The 17,027-nt window shown below is 39.6% G+C and overlaps 1 protein-coding gene across 3 annotated transcripts in view; it reads left to right on the forward strand.

The window, feature by feature from the left end:
* The window catches only part of ADAMTSL1 (ADAMTS like 1), a 341,136-nt gene extending 324,692 nt beyond the window's left edge, over positions 1–16,444 (forward strand). For 2 of the 3 annotated variants that reach the window (XM_075825670.1, XM_075825676.1), the window contains exons 27-29: positions 7,113–7,222; positions 10,716–10,936; positions 14,038–16,444. In XM_075825670.1, coding sequence (XP_075681785.1) covers positions 7,113–7,222; positions 10,716–10,936; positions 14,038–14,144 — 438 coding nt within the window. In that variant the 3' untranslated portion in view covers positions 14,145–16,444. Of the gene's footprint in view, positions 1–7,112; positions 7,223–10,715; positions 10,967–14,037 lie in introns of all 3 variants that reach the window. The other variant, XM_075825684.1, reaches the window with a different exon arrangement.
* Positions 16,445–17,027: the final 583 nt, after the last annotated feature.

Genomic DNA, 17,027 nt, shown 5'->3' on the forward strand with positions numbered 1-17,027 from the left:
ATGGCTGCTACAGTGGTAGTGTCTAACTAGACAGGGCCTCCCTCTAGAAGCAAAATCCCCGGCAAGACTCTGGCTCGGGATTCCACTCCCGGAGGAGCCATGACGGCAGTGTGAGGCCATGGCAGACCCCCCCCGAGGGTAGTGGGCCCTTGCCCGGGTTTGCCAGGTGCTGACGCCGGCCCTGCTAACAAGAGATCTGGTAGACTGTACAGTTTGAAAAACCCATTTTCATATACTGTATTAGGTAATCCTGAGTTTATAGAGCAAGATCCTCTGATCAGGATTTTGCAGTTACAAAGAATTTGAGTGTACACTGTGTAATGATTATTTTGCCCTGTGGTGGCGCTACAGGAAAATTGAACACTTACTGCCAGATGTCCGCACAGATAACAGCAGGTGGATACTTTTTAATCTGCTTATTGTCAAGTGACCCATCTAATAAATAGGAATTGTCTTAATTAACCAAGACTGCATAACACCAATTATTCTTTGGTAGTCTTGCATTTACAACCTATGTGGATGAGTTCCCTTTTAAGTTGTTACATCTTTTCAGCAAGGGCTGTAATGGTTAAAAAAAAAAGAAGTGAGAGACATAAGAGAGAGCTGTGCTCTTAATGTTCGCAACATCCACTCCACTTTTTGTCTTTACTCGTTTTTATAACTGTATAAGTTCATCATGTTTAGTATATGTTTGTTACTTGAATTACATTATACAAAGTCATTACATACAAGTTATCTCTTCAAAACAAAGCTTTTGTCTGATTGATTTCATATTTTGTCCTCCAGCAGGAGTGGTCTTCAGTGTTTAAAGGTCCTAAGACACGGCCCGACATGGGCCGTGAAAATGAACGCCGTTTAACGAGATCAGCTCGTTGATCGGCGCTCGTTTGATCCTTTCACAATGAGCAATGATTAATTATGTGTGTGAACGAGCTATCGTTACTGCGATCCTTCGTCCCTATGTATTTCTATCATGTTGGCAGCACATCTCCCTGTTTACACTTGGAGACCAGATGCTAACAATGATATTATATATTGCTTCATAAACAAGCAGATCAGCCGATGAACGAGCGTGTACTCGTTCATCAGCTGATCATTGCCCTGTTTACACAGGGCAATTATCGGGAACTCACATGAACACTCGTTTGCTCGATAATTGGCCTGTGTAAAAGGGCTTTAAGGCATCACCTTTATCAGTAAGACATAGAGAACCGAAAAAAACATTTAAGGCACCGAGCCACTAAGCATCTTGAATATGTCATATTTAGAGTACATTATAATGGAATTTTCAGTAGAGGAATGAAAGCATTTTAATTGAAAACATAAATATATATATGTGTGTGCTGTCAAATGTGCATTTGTTTTCTTCTATAGAGTAGCCTTTAATGTTACAAACTATGCCCTCAGGCATTTGGATGGAGTTTGTTTGTTGTTACTCGACTGTCTTTTATGTGTTCTTGAGCCAACCACGCTGTCAGAGGCATCTCAAGGTGTCAAACCAACCATTGATCAGTTGTACGTTTTCATGTGCTTTGCACATGTTTTTTATTCATAGTTTTAGACTGTTCTTATGTGATTTTCGCCTATTTCCCTTCAAAACATGGGTTAAAACATAGTTTTTGCCAGACTAGTTTTTTTTGCCAGGCTCTAGTTTTTCATATTGGTCATAATAATATAGTATGTAAAAAGTTGTTTTCCAATGTATGGGGAGCAATACTGAAATGCAAATTAAGGGCTCATGCACATGGGTGTATTACAGCCGTAATAAGGCATACAGAGTAGTCTATTGTACCATACTGTACTTCTACATACCCCCGATTTCTATTAGACTCCATATTACCAAGGTATTCATTATTGCAACATTTCTTCTAGGAGAGAGTGATATACCATATGGCAGCATACATACTGCTTATGGTTCAGTAGCTATGGTTCAAGCCCATACAGGGTCTGTGCACACAGCTCTGCTTTAAGGGTTACATAGTTACATAGTTACATAGTTACATAGTTACATAGTTAGTACGGCTGAAAAAAGACACATGTCCATCAAGTTCAACCAAGGGAAGGGAAAAGGGAAGGAAAAATTTCTACACATAGGAGCTAATATTTTTTTGTTCTAGGAAATTATCTAACCCTTTTTTAAAGCCATCTACTGTCCCTGCTGTGACCAGCTCCTGCGGTAGACTATTCACCGTTCTTACTGTAAAGAAGCCTTGTCGCCTCTGCAGCTTGAACCTTTTTTTCTCCAGACGGAGGGAGTGCCCCCTTGTTTTTTGAGGGGGTTTTACAAGGATTTCACCATATTTTTTGTATGTGCCATTAATATATTTATATAAGTTAATCATGTCCCCCCTTAGTCGTCTTTTTTCAAGGCTAAATAGGTTTAATTCTTTCAATCTTTCCTCATAACTTAAATTCTCCATGCCCCTTATTAGCTTCGTTGCTCTTCTTTGTATTTTTTCCAACTCCAGGGCATCCTTTCTATGAACTGGAGCCCAGAACTGGACTGCATATTCTAGATGAGGCCTCACTAATGCTTTGTAAAGTGGTAATATTACATCCCTGTCCCGCGAGTCCATGCCTCTTTTAATACACGACAATATCCTGCTGGCCTTTGAAGCAGCTGATTGACACTGCATGCTGTTATTGAGTTTATGATTTACAAGTACAGCCAGATCCTTCTCAACAAGTGAATCCGCCAGTGTAGCTCCCCCTAGGACATATGATGCATGCAGGTTGTTGGTACCCAGATGCATAACTTTACATTTATCTACATTAAACTTCATCTGCCAAGTGGACGCCCAAACACTTAGTTTGTTTAAATCCGCCTGTAATTCATGAACATCTTCCATAGTCTGAACTATATTACATAGCTTGGTGTCATCTGCAAAAATAGAAATCGTGCTATTAATCCCATCCTCTATATCATTAATAAATAAGTTGAATAATAGTGGTCCCAGCACTGAACCCTGGGGTACACCACTTATAACCGGTGACCATTCAGAGAAGGAATCATTGACCACAACTCTCTGGATACGGTCCTTGAGCCAATTCTCAATCCAATTACAAACTATATTTTCTAAACCTATAGTCCTTAATTTACCCATTAGGCGTCTATGGGGGACAGTGTCAAATGCCTTTGCAAAGTCCAAAAACACTAAATCCACAGCGGCCCCTCTGTCTAGACTTCTGCTCACCTCTTCATAAAAACAGATTAGGTTTGACAACTTCTGTCCTTAGTAAAACCGTGCTGGCTGTCACTTATAATGCTATTTATTGTCACATAATCCTGTATATAGTCCCTCAATAGCCCCTCAAACATTTTCCCCACGATGGATGTTAAGCTTACAGGTCTATAATTACCCGGGGAAGACCTAGAGCCCTTTTTGAAAATAGGCACCACATTTGCCCTGCGCCAGTCCCTTGGCACTATACCAGTCACTAGAGATTCTCTGAATATTATGAAAAGGGGGACAGAAATAACTGAACTAAGCTCTTTAAGAATTCTAGGGTGTAACCCATCTGGTCCCGGGGCCTTGTGCACATTTATTTTATTTAATTTAGCTTGGACCATCTCTACATTCATCCAATTCAGTATATCAACTGATATATTAACATCACTGGCAACGGCTACATCAGCTGCTCCTTCTTCAGTTGTATATACAGAGCTAAAGAACCCATTTAGTAACTCTGCCTTCTCTTGATCCCCTGTGATCAACTCCCCATTACCATTATCTAGGGGTCCTACATGTTCAGACCTTGGCTTTTTTGCATTTATATGCTTGAAGAATTTTTTGGGATTTGTTTTACTATCCCTGGCCACCTGCCTTTCATTTTGTATTTTTGCTAATTTTATTACATTTTTACAGATTTTATTAAGCTCTTTATATTTTACAAAGGCTGCAGATGTACCCTCAGATTTGTATTTTTTAAAAGCCCTTTTTTTGTCATGTATTGCCCCTTTCACAGAAGGTGTAAGCCATGTGGGGTTTAATTTGAGTCATTTATACTTGTTACCTGTAGGAATAAATTTTGCACTATAATAACTCAAAGTAGATTTGAAAATCTCCCATTTATCATTTGTTCCATTATTTGACATTAGTTCTTCCCAGTCTATATCCTGAATTGCCGCCCTCATCCTGGGGAAATTGGCTTTCTTAAAATTAAATGTTTTTGCCCTCCCAGCCTGCGTTTGTTTTTTACAGTATAGGTAAAATGTAACTATATTATGATCACTGTTACCGAGGTTTTCACGAACATTGACATTCCCAACAAGATCTGCATTATTAGAAATGACCAGATCCAACAGAGCTTCACTTCTAGTCGGGTCTTCCACAAACTGGCCCATAAAATTTTCCTGCAACAGGTTCAGGAAATGTCTCCCCTTCGCAGTTGAAGCCGAACCATGACACCAATTAATATCCCGGAAATTAAAATCTCCCATTATCACTACAGTACCCGCCTGTGCAGCCCGCTCCATCTGTTTATATAGCTGAACTTCCATCTCCTCAGTTATATTGGGGGGTCTATAGATTACACCAAAAGTAATTTTTTCAGTGTTTACCTCCCTTTCTAGTTCCACCCACAAGGTTTCAACCTCCTCACAGTATTCACCCACTATTGTCTCTTTCACACTCGCCTTCATATCATTTCTCACATACAGACATACACCACCACCTTTCCTATTTGTCCTGTCTTTACGAAAAAGTGTAAAACCCTGTAGATTTACAGCCCAGTCATGTGAAGAGTCCAGCCATGTTTCAGCAACACCAACTATATCTATATTTTCTTCCAGTATCAAGGCCTCCAGCTCCCCCATTTTGCTTGCTAGACTTCTGGCATTTGTGAACATACACTTTAACTTGCCTGTCAGTTTTTCACTTTTATTATCAGAAATGTGATTTGACATTAATCGGGCCTTTTTATTTACACTGATGTTTTGTAACGAAAGGATCTCCTTATCTTGTTGTCTAGTCCTCTCCCCACATTCTGTTTCTCCCCCCACCAATATAGTCTGACCCCTCTCTAACCTGGCTACCCCTTTTTTTTCTACATTGACCTCCCTCCTCAGCCCTAGTTTAAATACTCCGCCACCCCAGCTAGAATTCTCTCCCCCAGCACAGCGGACCCCCTTCCATTTAGGTGCAAATCATCTGCAGAATACAGTTTGTACCCCAATGAAAAGTCAGCCCAGTGCTCTAGGAACACAAATCCTTCTCCTCTACACCAAGACTTCAGCCATGCATTTAACTCCCTGAGCTCCCGCTGTCTTTCCTGTGATGCGCATGGCACAGGCAGTATTCCTGAGAATACTACTTTGGAGGTCCTTCCCTTCAGCTTGTAGCCTAGTTCTTTAAAATTATTCTTAAGGCTCCTCCACCTACCATTTATTCTGTCGTTGGTACCGACATGGACCACGACAGCTGGATCATCACCAGCCCCTCCCAGCAATTTGTCCACCCGTTCCACCACATGCCGAACCCTGGCACCAGGGAGACAGCAAACCATTCGGTTGAGGTGGTCTTGGCGACAAATTATTCTATCCGTCTTCCTGATTATAGAATCCCCTACGACTATCAATTGTCTTGGCTTACCTGCATTACCATCCCGCCGACTACTAGCTGGGCTGTTCTCCCGGCTGTTAGGGAGATCAGTATCCACTAGGGCTGCCATTTCTGAGACTGACACCCTCGCATCATCACCCAACTTGGCAATTTTGCCTGGAATGTCAGAAACCGGATCGGCCTTCCTTGTCTTTGACCCCTTTCTACTGCCCCTAACTACATTAACCCAGCTACTTACCTGATCCTGCTCACCCATGTCTTCACCCTCCAGTTGTAACCCACTAACTGCATGCTCTGTGAGCAGCAAGCTCCGCTCAAAATTGTCTATCCTCCTCAGTGTTGCATTCTGCTCCTCCAGATCTCTAATACGAGCTTCCAGGTGAACAACATGCTCACATCTGCCACAGAGATATTCACCCTGGAACTCCGGCTCCAGTCGTGCATACATATGGCAAACTGTGCACTGAAGAAAACCTCCAATCTTGCTATCCATTATCCAAGTTACCAAAAAAACAGCGAACAGGTGTTAATCAAAAAGAAAAAGAAGTAGAAGAGCACTTACTGGGACTTTAACTCCTCTTTTGAACTCCGGTTTTTGGAACTCCACTTGATATACAAACCACAGAGCAGGCTCTACAGAGTAGTGAGGCCTGATTTATAGCACCTGGGACCAGCTAACCCCTCCCCCTTACTCAGCTATTCAGCAGGAAGGAAGCTGCAAAGGAAAAATGGTTTTAAATAATGTCACTTTTGTAAACTTTGTAGCAAGCAAGCAATCAAGGGTTGTGCAGGATTAAAAAAAGACATGGCTGCTTTCTTCCAAAAACAGCGCCACACCTGTCCATGGTTTATGGAAGTGGATGGGGCTATTGAATGTGGATGGGGCATTTATGAAAGTGGATTATGGAAGTGGATGGGGCAGTTCTACTGAAGTGGATGGGGCCGAACTGCAATATCACACACAAACAGCCATTTTTTCTAATTCTGGACCACCCTATTAAGATTACTTTACTTAACTGTAAAACATATTCAGATATATTTTCTACTCTTCTTTTTGGATGAAACACACATTTGTGTTGAACAGCTTTCTGGTTTAAGTACATATTAGTTATTTACTATTTTACTCTGCTCTATGGTTGTTTGAGATTTGTTTGAGTTATTAGCCTGGGAGTTAACACAGTCATCATACATGGAAGGGAGAAGATCTTTGGATTGCGTACTCCAAAACTTGCATCATGCAAAATCACAAAAGGAAGATTAAAATCCCAGTGGTAAAGAGACATTTGCTTCCAGAAATGAAAATTAAAATGAGCAGATGGCCTTGCTATGCCATTACAATGCATTGCTAAGAAGTGATAGGAATTTGACTCTTCATAAACAAGTGGTTTGTTATGCTTGTGAGAGTTGTCCATAAACATTCTCCTATTTTGGTTACTACGGTACATTTTACATATCATCGCATCATTTCCCAAACGTGTTTAAACTTGAAAGCTTGGTATATCAATTGCAGTTAAAATGGTAATGATATGATACCTGTATCTTTTCGTGTAGTGTCATGGACAATGCATAGGACCACGAACAGCTGTACAGCACAGACAAGTCTACTGTCAAACACGAAATGGAGCTATTGTATCTCAAGAACAGTGCCAAGTCTTGCCCAGGTAATCAAACAGGTTTTTATAAGTGTTTTCTGCTATGCTTAGATGAGAAAAACGTACTATAAAGCTAAAATGTCCATCAGTATGTTTGGTGCAACTTTCTATATACTGTTTATAATAAAATATTTTAACTTTTTGTTATACAGCTGCTTTGTATCCTGTATACAGAGGAACTGTATCTAGCACTGAAACCTGTATCCGTCTGCGGGACTGACGGGTTCAGTGACAGCGGGTCCTGCATGTCAGATTCTCATTATGAACTTAGATGTGATCGGTAACACCTCGATCTCGCGTGTCAGAGACACGCAGGACCCGCTTTCACTGAACCCGTCAGTGCTGCTGACCTGACAGATACAGGATTCAGCGCTAGATACAGCTGCTCTGTATACAGGATATAAAGCAGCTGTATCTCAAAAAGTCTAAATAATTTTTATAAAAAGTATTTAGAAAGTTGCACAAAACACTGATAGACGTTTTTATAAAAAATTTAAATGGTTTCATGATTTCAGAGGTGTACATAGCCTTTAATAATACATTGTCTAGGTGCATTTTAGCATATGTTACTATGTTTTTTACATTATTACACTAGCATATCTGATTTAAATTGCCCTGTAAATGAACTCCAAATAGGATAAGCATGCTCAATTTCATTTAGTGATTTCCTGAGGAAAATGTTGGGATGCTTTGGGTTTCCTAGCAATCAGACTGTAAGCTCTTTAAGCCACCAAGTATTTCGAGTAATTTGCTTATATCTGGAGCCCCAGTGTCCATTTTTTCCTGTAATCTTATCGGGATCCATATTATAACACAGCAGTTTTCAGGATTCTTAGAGTCTAGATCGCAATAAAAGGAAGTATGATTTTTGTAAAACATAATAATATACATTTAAAACTCTTAAGCCAAAGCTTGTAGCTCTTATAAGATAAACTTTATTGCCACTTCTGTCTATCTAAATAGTAAAGAAAGTATCGGAAGCAGAGTCCAGTAACGGCACTGTCGTTATCTACTCAATCACATTATTTTTAGATAAAAACTGCAGAGCTGTAACATTTGGTATATTATGAGCTACACTGAAGTCTCCTTCACTACTAGTACATGAAAAAGGCGCGTGAATCTGATCTGCGTGTTACATAGTTACATAGTTTGTACGGTTGAAAAAAGACACATGTCCATCAAGATGCGTTATGCATCATTGTGCTTTGCGAGTGGCATGCGTTATTCACACACTCGCAAAGCACATCTCTTTTTTTTTTTTCAATCGAAGTGTTGCGCAAATCACGCACCGCACACAGATGTGCATCCGTGCACGGTGCGTGGTTTTCACGCACACACTGACTTCAATGGGCGCGTAGGTGAAAACGCACCAATATAGGATATGCAGTGAGTTTCAAGCAGGGGACTCTCGCTGCGTGAAAACTTGTGCATGTGTAAATGGCCCAATTGAAATCAATGGGTCCGTGTGCTGCGCGACATTTCCATGCGCAGCACACAGATGTTATTCATGTTCGTGTGAATGGGCCCTTACTCTTGTTACTTTATAGCTACAGTAGGTCTTTTCACAGGATATGTTCTCTTAAATTTTAATTGAATGCATAAAGCCTAACAATAACAATAAAAAGCCAAGATGCAAGGAGTGTAGTGTGATGGTCCAAAGACGAGGGCAGAAACCAAGTCAGGGTGGAGGAAAGAGAAAGACAATAAACAAGCAAGTGTCAAACTTCAGGACAGACCCTTGAAGGAAGGACCTTACCGTATAAAAGGTATTGGATCCCTAAATAGAGAACCTGGAGTCAGTGTGCTTTCTGCATACACAAGATGGGGTAATAGGAGGACTACCGCTGAGAAACTTTGCATATAAAAAAAACAACATGTATCCATGTAGGTGCTCAAGAAGTTTGCGCTAATGGACACAAAGTGCATTATCACATCAACAAATCAGCAGTAAACTCTATACCATAGTATAGACCCAGGCAGAAATTTATGGTTGAATACTATGAATTTTTGTAACATTATCTATATAAAAACGGTGTTCACTATCCCACAGGGTGCATTTGAATGTTGCCATGCAGATTTAAATATTGAGAAAACCTGAAAAAAATTGCAGCTATTCCTCTGTTAAAGCAGATTTGTCAGTATAATATGCTGCCCGAGTTAAAAAGGGTTAATAGGACAAACGGCACCAAAAATAATGTGAACTTATGCTTATGAGTCTGTTGTATTTAAGAGTAGAGGGCTACCCCCACCTCTCCCCGACTTTCCTTCCTTGTCACGTTTCAGTGATGGCAGCTTCTGTATACATTGTACTGAAATGAGGAGGGCAGCGAGAGGTGCGGGCAGCGCTCATCTTATAAATACACCTGACTCATAAGCATAGGTTCAGCGCATACTTTGTAGAGGGTTATTAAATAAATGCCACAATATTTAGAATATTATACTGACAGACCCATTTTAATAATGTCATCACCTTTGATCCCATCGTGTCTCTTATTGCAGTCAAAACTGTGATAAATATAGAAATATGTCTATATGTGTCCCAGGAGATGAACTAGTCCCCTTGACCCTCCATCTCATTCACTTCATATCAGACCTGTCTCTGGCTGTTAGGCTGCATTCACTTAGGGGAGCCCATGAACAGAATCCAAACTGCAACAAACGGAAACCTTAGGTTTCCGTTTGCATCACCATTGATTTCAATGGTGACGGATCCTGTGCAAATGGTTTCCATTTGTCACCGTTCTGTAAGGGTTCCGTTATTTTGACGGAATGTATAGCACAGTCGACAGAACAGAACCCTTACACAACAGTGATAAACGGAAACCATTTGCACCGGATCCGTCACCATTGAAATCAATAATGATGCAAATGGAAACCTATGGTTTCCATTTGTTTCAGTTTGGATTCCGTTCATGGGTTCCCCTGATGGAAAGGTCTGACGGAACCCATGAGCGGAGTCCTGACGCAGATGTAAATGCAGCCTAAGACAGCTTTTTGCAGCAGGAGCCCTCCCCCACTGCTCTGTCTATAACAGGAGACAGCATGCTAACCCCACACCCCACCATTTTTGTAATGCCTCCCCCTCCAAGCTATCTTTTAGCAAACACTTAGGTTATCTAGGTTTGTTGCAGAAACATGCAAAACATTCTGCAGACTGAAAAATACTAGCAAGATTTTTTTCTGTTCACTTTTATAAATAAGTATACTGTTCCTTAAAAGTACATTATGGAGTTGTAAAACATTCCAACCACTTGGCTATATGTTCTAGAGAATCAAGGCATTTGTGATTGGTTGTTATAAGATAGTGCCTTTTACAGCATTAGGAAATTATCCACTAAAAAGGTGCCAATGCAAATTTACGATATCTCCAATGTGAAAAGTAATTCTCTGCCATATTAAACTTTTCTTGGAGTTATTCGTATTTTTTGCTAGAGTCAAGTTCTTAAATAATTTGTGATCGCTTGCAATCTTCTGAAAGTTAAATGTTTTTTCTTTTACCCAGGCCACTCAGTACACAAAACTGCTTGGCAGACACGTGTAGTGTACAGTGGAGAGTTTCTCCATGGACCCTCTGCACAGCTACTTGTGGCAGCTATGGATTCCAATCCAGACGTATTGAATGTGTTCATCATCGAACTGGCAAGCCTGTTCAAGAGCATTTGTGTTCCTGGAGACCTCGACCCTCTAACTGGCAACGCTGCAACATGGCACCTTGTGAGAACGGTATGAGCTGTAAGGGCTGGATTTACTAAGGTACGATTTAAGTGGGTTTCAAGATCCTTTGTCACAGTTCCCCAAATCGCTGGTAAAGGATTGACAATATTGTGTGTAAAACACAGAGTTTTACAGCAAGTCTACTTTAGCGTCATTACACGTAAAACAGTTTGTTTTTGTGGCACACAATGTTCTAGTGATATGCCTCAAATTTGCCTGCAATTTGGGAAAGTGTGTAAAATTCATTGCTGCATTTTTACATCCCACCAACATCGCACCTCAGCAAATGTAGTCATACGTAAAATTATTGAAATTATTTTACTGTGCTAAGTTCCTATGACTGTTTTACAGCCTAACTTCACCTTCAAAATTCAAGGTTTAGTGCAAATAAGCGCAAATTCCCTCTACCTAACTCTAATTCTTCAGAGTTCAGGAAACTGAGATCTGGAGTGTTCGATTTAGAGTTGACTTTTCCTGTGCTTGTAGAAATTATATGGAAGCGATAAGTAGGATAACAGGAACTTTCTTTCTCTTTGCGGGGTAAAATGATATTTAGTTTTCACTCCATAATCCTACAGAGATTGTTTTGTTCCCATTTTTTTGTCTTTATCAGTTGAGTAGGCAATAAAGTAGTTGTCCAGTCATGTGAAATTGATGGCCTATCCCCATGATTGGCCTAATATCTGAACTGCGGCGGTCTGATTCCTGGCACCACCCGATCAGTTGTTTTGAAGGGGCTGCGGTGCTCATACGAGCACTGCTTTCCCTTCATTACTGTCTCTGCTTGTAATGTATATCGCCGACACACTTGAAGCGGCGGTTCACAGTATTACTGTCACGTACTCTCTGCCTGCGGCTCCCTCGGTCTCCAGGACATCGAGAGTTACTCGCTGGGGCGTCGCCCGGCCTGGCAGACTGGGGCAGTCTGCAGCCAATAGGAGCTCAGAAGCGTCAGGCCAATCAAAGCCTGGCTGATGTTCCTGAGCTCCCGACCTCTCCTTATTCAGTTCAGCCTGGGATAGTTGGCCTTTGTCTGTAGTTAGAGTTTCCTTGCCTGGTGCTTTCCCTTTTTCAGACTCCCCTGACCGACTTGCTTTTTGACTTCTTGTGACCTGACCTCGGCTGGACTCCTGACTTTTTTTTGCCTTCTGACTTTTGTTTTTTCCGCACTCTCCTGGTTTGACCCTGCCTGCCTGACTCCGCCTTTTGCGCCCAGACTTGTCCGCAGCGCAATTGCCCTGCCTCTCCCTCCATGTACTTCCCAGGTTACCCTTTGTTATTTCATACTGTCTCTGTCTTATCTGTTTATCAGTTTCACTTGTACCAGTATAGGGAACGCCGCCCAGTTATACGCCGTCGTTTAGGTCGGGTCGTACAAGTAGGTAGGGACAGAGGTTTGGGAAGAACAGGGACCTCACTGTTTATTGTGTATTTGTTCATGACAATTCCAGACTTCTCCCATTCACTTGAATGGGAGAAGACTGTAATAATTTGAACCGCCAGTATAAGTAGGTATAAGGAGAAGCAGCATTCGTATGAGCGCCACATCCCCTTCAAAAGTACTGATCGCCAGAGGTACCCGGGCATCGGACCCCCACCGATTAGATATTGATGGCCATCAATTTCTTTTGACTGGAGAACCCCTTTAGAAAAATCTAAAGCAGCTCTCCAGTATTAAGAGCACCCCATTACTCAGCTTCCTGGACCCCTTTGAGTATGAGAGGGAAGAGGGAGAATGTGCCTAGCTAAACTCCTGAATTTTCAGGTTTTGAGTGGAGTTACAAATTAACACATAAATTAGGCATTTCTGAATGTATGTCTACTAAAGAACTGGTGTTTTTTCACATCTATGATAGCCCTACTGTTAAATTTTTCACAAAACATTATACTAATGGTATATAACAGAGGATATAACAATGAACCGCATGCAGAATTCTTAATTGTTATTATTTCAATTACACAAATGATTCTAATACATTTAAGAGCACTCATCATTATATAAAAAAGGGAACTTTAAACAACATCTGAAACATTTCAATAAAATGGTAATCTAGTGAACAGTGAGAGTGCCTACTGTGCTCTACATTTAGCTAAATTAGTTTCTGGGTGTCTTAGTTTAGAGGGTGCCATGCCTGTTATCTGCTTTAGGCCAATCACTATTGCCACTAATTAGCCGATAACAAGCCACACTCCCCTTACATTGCTCCATCACGGCATTTGCCAAGTATATAGCCACCGTATGCCAGAACAGGTGTATGTTAAATCATTTAATTATTGGGCTTGTATGTAGTCATTTGTTTTCAGAATGCTGCCATTTAATGACTTTTAGGATAGCATAATATATAAATAATGCATGTTCTACTAAACCTGATCACCGGTATAAGATATCATCCAGAATATATGTTTACTAATTTGTGATGTTCACTAATATCTCTAATAATAATTTATTCTAGTTGTGTGGTACAATATTATCTTATCCCTTATTGAAGTGCAACGCATTGATATAAAATTATCCATTAGTTTTAAATGAAAAAAAAAATACTATAATATCAAATGCAATTTGAAATGCTTGATTTTATGATCGGTCAAAAAAAAATTGATCTATAACAGAAATGTGTTGTATATAAGTTCAATAAACTATTGAAAGCCTGCTGCAGCATGAGGCTGTTCCTACAAGAGCACTATTAATATTATATAGCATATGAAATGCACAAACGCTGACATGATTCCTTGTTGGATGTACATCCATTTTTATATTGCCATACAGCTTTCAACATTATTATATTCTGCCAATTATTCCTACTCGGACACATTCATATTGCCACCAGATGCAGCAGTACAATACATTATACGTGTCACTCCACCAGATCCATACTGCATGGTTTAGACATAGAGGTGGTTCAGATTGTGCAGTTTGAAAGTAACCCATGCCATATCGCATGGCACCCTAGTCTTAAATTCAAAGACTATGACAGAAATGCATGTAATAATTTACCAGTTATTTTAATATTTACTCTTGGATTAGCCATGTATTAATTCATTGTTCACTGAAATGTAACTTTATTGGAACCTAATGTGACATATGTTTTTTTTCCCTTTTCTTCTTCTAGTTGACTGCAGAGATACAACCAGGTACTGTGAAAAAGTAAAACAGCTGAAACTTTGTCAGCTTGCACAGTTTAAAGTTCGCTGCTGTGGGACTTGTGGGAAAGCATGACGATCCATTCAGAAGCCTAACTTTGCTTTAGCTGGGGAAGGAGACATGAATAAGAACAGAGCTGATCCACAGGCTTATGATGATCCTGTGATTGTATTTACTTGTGCGTTGTTTGACCCTTAAGTACTGTAGGACTCAATGATGTTGTCTTCTGTTTCTGCCAGAAGACAGAACGTACCTGACTCGTGTTTCTTATGATCTGAACTGGGGAAATGAGCTTAACTAAGAGATAAGGACACCGAGCACAAATGCTTTTGGTTGCATCATGGACTTTATGGGTATACTGCAGCCTACAAAGGGATTTTCAAGCAACATAGGAACAAAGGGATTATGATAGGACACAAATGATTTGGTGACAAATGGACGCCTCTGGATGTATATGTATTGTTATTTTTGTAATTTTCTTATTCTATTTTTCTACTGTGCTTTTCCTGCTCCCCCCCCCCCCCACAATAAAAAACAGCACTGCACAATGACGTACACTACAGGAACCAAAGCTTGGACCAATCACCTACTGGATTATATAGTACCAAATCTGAAAGAATAAATTGGCTAAAAAATCATAGGAAGGACAACAGCATTGCTAAATAGTGAGCCTGTTTCTCGCACAGATATAACTTTAATGACAAGGGTTACGGGCATGACGTATCATGCAATCATTTCATGATTCAACTTCATGTAAAGTTCATAAATCTTTTATTCTTAGTACAAGATACATGGAAATAGTGACTACCAACATGAAGCAGCTTCCTCTAGGCACTTTACGAGTGTGATGCTTGAGAACACCAAAAAAGGCAAAAAAAATGTAAGCAAAATTAAAGCAAAAGAAAATGGTAGTGGGAAAGAAGAGAATTATTTAAGCTTTTATTAGCACTTTGTTACTTGTATATTTTGATGTTGGTGGGCTGGAATATTTAATTTTTTTAATTCATCAAGGGTTTTTCCACTAAACCTAAACTGTGAGCTGCGGTAATGGCCAAATATCGGTGTCAGAACAAGACTGCCATCGATATCACAGACGGACACATAAGGGTAGACTGCAGTAAGCAACCAGTGGATGTATCATGTCCCACAGGTAACTGACTTAGAGAAACCCAGAGCAAGCATAGTACGAATAATAACATGTAACGCAAAAGATATATTTCCCTCCATCTACCGTATGTAATATTCTCCCTATTTTTTAAAGCAGAATCCAACATTTAATAAGCACTTAAGATCCCAACTAATATTTTTTTTTAGTTCGGAAAAAAAGTCTAACATTATTTTATTAACTGTTTATTTATAAATCCGTCATACAATAACGATGCATCAGATATACAAATACACATAGCCATTCATTGGAAGCCAATTCCCCTATTTATGTTTTTGAATTGGGGAAGGAAACCATTGTGGCCAGTGGAACCCATTGAAAACATGTAAACTCCATGCATCTGGGAATAGACTTCATTTCCCTATTATGGCCTCCATGTTGCCCACTACAGTTCCACTCTGCCGTGGTTGATTGTTTTGGTTGTACAGTGCCATGACTGTACTGGCTGCATGTACCCAGCTTCTCGGGTGACAACATCATCAACTGACTGATAAGAAAATACAGATTAATGATGACCACACTCACCGTAAGTGCCTACCAACAAGACAGGTACAGTAGTAGGAATACCACAGCACTGAACAGTCATATAATGTCCAGTTTGTCATGGTAGGAAGTGATCTAATGATGTGACACTGACAAAACAGCAAATTCTGCCTATTTGCAGCTATCTTTGGTAAAGACAGAAGAAGGCGTGAAAGACACTGGCATCCCATCCAATACTTGTTAAAAAACAAAATTGGTGTTTGGTATTGTCATAATATTTTTTTTTTACTACAGTCAATGATAATACATTTAGTATTCTGAAGAATTTGGATTTCATTATAAATGCTTGTACATGGGCATAATTCCTTTGCTCATGCATGCCCAGTTTTCTCACAAGACGTCATACTAATGTTTATCAGAAATTATGGTCTAGTCCTATTTCAGAGTCCGTGGCACTTTTCCCGACACCTAGAACTACAGAAATACATTGGAACTTAGCAAATATAAAAACCTTATTTATGTTGTAATTATCAATAATTGCATCTGAAACCACTGTAACAACTTACTATACCCTTTTCCTATTATAAATGCACATGATACAGCCACTTTGTAAAAAAAAAACGTTCTGTGCGCAAAGTGTGTATTGCCAAGATACAACATTATTATTAATATAAAATGTCTATGTATGTATAGCTTTTGTTTGTATTTATTAAAATTTCTTGTACAAATAGTGCAATATTAATAATTGTACATTGTTTTCCAGATAAAATTATTTTTGGGACTTTTTATGACTTGGAGTTTTTACATTAATTGTTGTAATTTCATGTGTAAAATACCTGGCGAATCTTAGCTACAATAGACCAAAGATTGAACAAATAAGAGTCCTGGAAGGAAACCCAAGCAATATGGATGTTTTCCTTTTTAGCTATTTTTAGCCTATCTGTCTAATGAAAAGCAGAGCAGACCTCCTGGAATAGATAAAGCATCTTCATCTGTTGGTCATTAAGGAGGTTTCTTATTAGCTCAGCACACAGAAAAAGATGGTGGTTTTGATAAATCTGGTGTAATATAGAAGTTCCTTACGTGGCAGATGCTCAGAAAAAATATTTCAAAGCCTTTTCTCCTTAAGTATAAATGACTGCAGTGCAATTGTCCATAAAATTTTTATAATACTGGGGGAAAATAAGCATATTTAATATAGCAGTGTGTTTGGAGCTCCTATTTATAAGCCAGAATGTAGGATTCTAGAATAAATGTAAATAAAATAAGTAATCAGTCTAATGATTTACATATAATAAGGAACTGATGGC

Source organism: Rhinoderma darwinii, chromosome 1, assembly GCF_050947455.1.
Source record: "Rhinoderma darwinii isolate aRhiDar2 chromosome 1, aRhiDar2.hap1, whole genome shotgun sequence".
In the NCBI taxonomy this organism is placed as follows: Eukaryota; Metazoa; Chordata; class Amphibia; order Anura; family Rhinodermatidae; genus Rhinoderma; species Rhinoderma darwinii.